This window comes from Ipomoea nil, unplaced genomic scaffold, assembly GCF_001879475.1.
Source record: "Ipomoea nil cultivar Tokyo-kokei standard unplaced genomic scaffold, Asagao_1.1 scaffold2957, whole genome shotgun sequence".
NCBI lineage: Eukaryota > Viridiplantae > Streptophyta > Magnoliopsida > Solanales > Convolvulaceae > Ipomoea > Ipomoea nil.
In genome coordinates, this window is record NW_017619385.1 from 332,736 (window position 1) to 339,063 (window position 6,328).

At 33.6% G+C, this 6,328-nt stretch overlaps 1 protein-coding gene across 1 annotated transcript; it reads right to left on the minus strand.

Annotated features, from left to right (window-relative positions):
* Nucleotides 1-1,392: 1,392 nt before the first annotated feature.
* LOC109162633 (protein IQ-DOMAIN 14-like) lies at nt 1,393-6,049 on the minus strand. The gene is made up of 3 exons (XM_019311320.1): nt 5,561-6,049; nt 5,290-5,472; nt 1,393-2,338 (listed from the first exon to the last, which is right to left on the minus strand). The coding sequence occupies exons 1-3, from the start codon at nt 5,939-5,941 to the stop codon at nt 1,691-1,693; spliced, it is 1,212 nt and encodes a 403-aa protein (XP_019166865.1). The 5' UTR covers nt 5,942-6,049; the 3' UTR covers nt 1,393-1,690.
* Between the last annotated feature and the right edge of the window lie 279 nt (nt 6,050-6,328).

The window sequence follows — 6,328 nt, forward strand, 5'->3', positions numbered from 1 at the left end:
TTGGTGGATGGAAATTTATTCGATCCAATGAAAGATGAATTTTTGGTTCTTTTTTGAAATTTTATTTTCTATACTTTTTGGAAGAAAAGTTACAACATGAAATTCTATCTTTATTATGTAAGGATATTTGAGTTTTTATAGTAATTATTCCCAACAATTTATTTCACACTAATCAATGGAATCAATATTTCAAATAATATATTTTTCTATAAAATTTGAATTTTACGAACCAAATCTTCAATTATGGAAAAATAAATGACTCAGCCCTTCAACTGTGGGAGCAATTTTTATGCCGTGGAACCATATCCACCTTGTAAGGTAGACATGATTTTATGTTCATAATTATAAAACTCTATGTTTATAATTTTTGAACTTCATATTCACAATTATTGAACTCTATATTCACAATTACAGAACTCTATGTTCATAATTTTTGAACTTCATATTTGCAATTATTGAACTCTATATTCACAATTACATAATTTTATGTTCATAATTATAGAACTCTATGTTTATAATTTTTGAACTCTATATTCACAATTATAAACAGTTTTGGAACCGTGTTCACCTTGTAAGGTAGACACGGTTCCGTAGCATAATTTGCCCTGTGGGAGGTTTACATTTAACCCCTCAATTATGATCTTAGTGACGAGTATATTAGATAGCCTTCAATTACAAAGTTTGTGATATATCAACGTCCCTCAAATCCCCATACGCCTATTTTTTTCATTGATCGAGATGATAAATGAAGTTAGGGGCTAAATATGGAGATCTTCCATGATTGAGGATTTGAGTCACTTATTTTCTTATTATGAGAATTATAACTTATGGATATCTTAAATATGGACCTGATCAGACTGAAGAATTTAAACAGACTCGAAGAGAAATGGAATACCGATTCGGGAGGAGACGAACCTATTCAGATGAAGTTGACCCCAAATTTGGCCAAAGGTGGTCTGGCTCGAGGCCAAAGGGTTGGGTCGACGCCACGAGGTCGGCCTAGACGGCTGCACGACACCACAACTAGGGTTGTAACTACCTGTCCCGAACGGGCGACACTCGAGTCGCATAGGCAGTTGTCTGAGAGATGTATAAATTGCTTTGTATTTGTCTTGTTTTTTTTGAGTTAGATCATGAGGTGTCATGAGGAGACCCTAACTGTAAAATGCACCTTTAAGCTCGTACCATACTCAGACTAATCCACATTCGCACCGGGTTGGCCCAGTTAAGGGGCAAAGTGCTAACAATATTGTATCTGATCTGTCTTGTTAGGACATCATTGGTACTCTCTTTAAAAATCAATATAATCCCAAGACTATCTTGTTTCTTTCAAAGACTTATTTGTCACTTACATTTCTTGTTCTTTATTTAAGCAGGTTTATTAGTTTAAGGTGTTCGAATTATTTTTCTCCATCAATATAAGTACCATTTTCTTTAACAACAATACCAACAATAATAATAGTTTTTGTAAAAACTTTTCGAATCTAACATCATCATCAAACCTAATAAATCAACAAATTAAACCTCACACCCACACCTAAAAGTCGTTATTACACAAAGGTGTTCTTAAACAATAAAACATGGAATACCAAGCTGACCTCGGGCAATGACGATCCAATATATGCAAGTTGAATCTGAGGTTTAATTAGTTTGTCCCTTTTCCTCTTTATGAATGGAAACCGTTAGGATGTCAATTCATGTATGGATAATCTGTGCACCTACCAAGCCTACCAATTACAGCACTCTTGAAATTCATTACTTCTTGGGCATGTGAGCATGACTTCTGCATTCTAACCCCACTTTGACTTGCCCTTGATTCCATCATTTCATTTAATGACACCCTCTTCCTTCTGGGCCCGGGCCCTAGCTCGGGCCGTTGTTTCGGGGCACTTTGGGACCTCAATTTCGACATGAATGATTGTGTGCTAGCCATGTATTTGGGGTAGCCCTCGTAGTTCCTGAAATATGGTTCCATAAACATACTTTTAGACAACGTGATCGGGTTGTTGGATCCCCTGACATTGGCAAACCTTGGGGTGGTTTGGGCCGTCGAAAAACGGTATTCATCACTAATTTGACTCGTATCTAAATCTTGAAAATCTTGACTGGTCGAGATTTTATAGGGAAGTGGTGAGGAGTGCGGAGGGCCAAATGGGTTGCCTTGAAACTCAGGCACCCAAGTCTTGGACCTTCTTGATTTCCTAGATGCCTTGGGCGTAACCGAAGTGTCCATCTCAACCACTTTTGTGATTACATCATTTTCACTTCCAAGTGATGCAAAATATCGTCCACTATGGACTGATGTAATGTTCTCACTTCGTGCTTCTTTATTTTTGTCCTACACCATAGTATAAAAGAATTCAATAAAGAGATAATATCATATAGAGTCATTTGAGTATACTGATTTTACCATGTTTAGTCCTAACATTCAAATTGACCACTTGTGGTCCTTCAACTTTCAAATTATTACCATCTGTAGTCCAAGTTTATCACTCATGTTCTTTCAACTTTCAAAATTTAACCAGATGTAGTCCTTCAGAAGGGACATAGGTGGATAGGTGGTTAAAATTTGATGGGTTAAGGACCATAGATGGTTAATTTGGATCACGGATGATAATAATTTAAAAATTGAAGGGACCATAAGTAGTCAATTTAAAAATTTAAGACTAAATGTGAAAAAATCACTATATACTTGGATGATATTAATTCATTCAATAAACTATCTACAATAAATTAAATTTATAAAATTTTTATATATAGTATTGTATCTCTAAAGTACACATCTAGCTAAGACCTAAGGGCAGAAAGTTGAGAGTAATATAATTGCGTATGATGCACCCCCTTCTATTTGCTATTGAAACAAAAGAGTCAACACCCTATAAATGAATTGTCAATTGCGACATTAGGTGAAACTTTTTACCTGATATATGCAGTAGTGGTACTAATTCCAAAATCAAAAGACAAGGGAAAATGATACTTTTTTCCCCTGAGTTATATACCTATAACACTTTTTCTCCCTCAATTATTGAAGTGACTGTTTTTCCCCCTGAAATGTTAAATGGACATATTTACCCTTAAAATAAATATTTAAAATAAATATTTTATTTATTTTTCTTCTCCAACAAATTATGACCATAATTTGGTTCAAACCGAACAAACACTATAACAACCAAACCGAAATATTCCAATTACAATTTAGAATCGAAACCCGATATTTAAAACTTATTAAAATCGCGAACCAGAACAGACAGTTCATGTTCCAAACTGAAAAAATGAAATACATTTATTGTTGAATTTAGACTATTTTAAAATAAAAATTTAAAATTTAAAATAAAGACGGTTCAAAATCGCGAACCGGATCCGGAACCCCCGGTTCACGGTTCAGCCGTTCAGGATCCAATTTGTTTGATTCATAATTTTAATAAATTAAAATCCAAATGTTGGGTTATAGATCTGAATCATAATCAGAAATTTTTAATTCGATTGCTTTAGTGTCCGGTTCAGTTCGAACCGAACCGTGGTCATCCCTACGTATACGCAATAATTTGTTGGAGAAGTAAAATAAAAAAATGTTTACTTTAAGGGTAGAAATGTCAATTTAATATATCAGGGGGAAAAACCACCACTTTTAGAATAATTGAGGAGACTAATGTGCTTACCTAAATAATTGAGGGGGAAAAAGTGTTATAAGTATGTAACTAAGGGGGAAAAAGTGTCATTTTCCCTATTTGTAAAAAAACAAAAATGATAATGCAAAAAATACAAGAGTATTCTCATAAAATTTCATTTTAAACGAAAATGTAATGCTTTTTAAAAGAGTTAATTTCATTTTCGGTCCTGTATTATGGGTGTCAATTTACTTGTAGTCATTTTTTTTTTTTTTCAAAACATCCTCCTTTGATCTTAGTATTATTGTGCATGACCATTTTTGGTCATTTATTAATAAAACAGTTTAAATGCAGATAAAGACAAGGGCATTTCTGTCTTCATTTATGATTTTGTTTTAAAATAATAAACATAAAAAATATACATACGGGTCATTGCACTATATATAAAAAAGATCAAAATGTCATTGTATTTAACGGTATTTCAACGATTTGTTGATGGAGGATGAAAAATAATCATGCCACAAAATAATAGGACCAAATGGAGATGTTCTGATAAAAAAAAAAAAAAAATTAAAAATAGACTGTCATCTATAAATCTATGACTAAAAATGAAATTAACTCTTTTTAAAAATATAATTAATTTTATTTTTAATAACTTATTTATAAATATTTTTTTTTTCACTTTCTGTTCAGCCAAAATGATGTGCAATTATTGATAGTAGAACAAAAACTGTCCCAACCGGAATAATGCCCATTTTCAATAACGTGGGCCACTGTTATTCATAATGATGATCAATACCAAAAATATATCTGAAAAGTGAAAATACTTTTCAAAATAAAGAGAGCATTTTCGTTGATTTATTAAATATATTCAAAATTAATTAATATTATATTTTGTGATTGTAATACATTATTCCTTACTCATCATTTCATATGTAGGTCACATATGTATAATTAAATAGTCTATTTGGAATAAAAAAATTTAAGGTATAATTGTTGAAAACTCATAAATATATTCCTAGTTTAATGATAGGCAAAATTTTTGAATTAAATATATTAAAATATAATACATTTTAATAACCCGCAAGCCCGCAAACCATACAAGAAAGATACTAAAATATTTGTGTTATTGTATAAAGGGTCAGGGTCTCCAATCTTAGGTATGCAATATATCTCTCCATCCCCGCCAAGAGAAATAATAAGAAAAACTTACTCTACTATTTGAAAGGTCATAAACCATAAATATCATCCTACCGAATTTAAGTAGGCTTCTAAAATTTATATGAAATTTAGAGTTCATGGGATTAAATTTAGGGAAAATCACAATTTTGATTCCCCAATTGTTTCCTAACTGTTAATATAGTCCCTAGTTTTCAATTTCAACTAATTTGATATTCGAATTGTTTAAAATTTCGTCAATTAAATCTTTTGAAGATCAAATCGACGAAATTTTAAAAATGAAGAAATCACCATTTTGGTCCCTATGAAGGGTTTAATTGACGAAATTTAAAACAATTCGAGGATCAAATTAGTTGAAATTGAAAACTAAGAACTATATTGACAATTGAAAAACAATTGAGGGTTCAAAATAGTGATTTTCCCTTAAATTTATTACTCCTGTAATATATTTTTCCTAACATAGAATTTTTATATAGAATCTAGTGATATAAACATGACTTACAATAGACTTTTGTGGATGATTGATGATGGACGGTCGAGATTTTTGGGCAAGAACAGTGGCTTGGGCTCTCATTAGAGCTTGCATGCTATGAAGTGTAGCAGAGGCTTGTTTCCGTACCAAATAGCCTCGTAAAAGTGCTTGGATTTTCACTAATCCTTTCAAACACCGTAGAGCTTTTCTTGCCTGTTTTGTAATTCCCAACAAAATAATCAAAATCCAACATAGAATTCATCGAAGAAATTTAGGTAATCTATAGGGTTTTCGAGATTACCAAGTAGCCCCGAAAAGCCGCTTGAATTTTGATAGCCGCCCACCTTTCGCGGCAAAACAGGGGCCCTCCTCTTCCTCTCTCTCGGCTGGCGATCCTGACCACGGCCGCCGCCGCCGCGTGGGCGGCGGCCACGGCGGCGTCTGCAGCCGCGGCGGTGGCGGCGGCCACCGCAATTGCGGCGTGGTTGCTGTGCTCCTCACCCCCGGAGGGACCGTAGAAAGAACTGAGCCACGCGGCCTCTGCGGGCGTTATGTTAGGAGGTATGGTGGTTGGGTTGTGGCACAATCCGGTTGCGGCGGTGGCGCCGCCGCTTCCTGATCGCCCGCCGTTGCTTTGCCTTGTCGTAAACAAACCCTTCAACCACTTTATAACTTTGCCCATTTTGCTTTCGTTTTTCAGGGATTTTATGTTGAACAAAGAGAAGAAAAGAAGTGTATTAAATTAATGAAAAATACAGAGAGAGTGAGATAGAGAGTTGCTTTAAATGTTTGAAAAATGAGGGAAGAAGAAAGAGAGTTTTGTTTAAACCTCATTATATATAGGCATTTTACAATTGGTAATAATTTCAACAAAACAAAATATTAGAGGTAAATAATACTCCATTATCTCATTTTAAATGAAACGAATTCTTTCTTCTTTACTAATTTTTTTTTTTAGTACTTTGAACTTAATTATAAAATTATAAAAAATTGAATTAAAAATAATTTCAATCAAACCTCATTAACCAAATCACACACATGAGATTAGGGGTGTAAACGAGCCGAGTCG

Bases quoted from the DNA above. Each gene is read 5' to 3' on its own strand.
- LOC109162633 (XM_019311320.1), bottom strand. From the start codon at position 5,941: ATGGGCAAAGTTATAAAGTGGTTGAAGGGTTTGTTTACGACAAGGCAA. The intron at 5,473-5,560 runs GTAATCTCGAAA...ATTACAAAACAG, and splicing joins CGGCTTTTCGGGGCTACTTG to GCAAGAAAAGCTCTACGGTG. The intron at 2,339-5,289 runs GTAAGTCATGTT...ACTATGGTGTAG, and splicing joins ATCATCCACAAAAGTCTATT to GACAAAAATAAAGAAGCACG.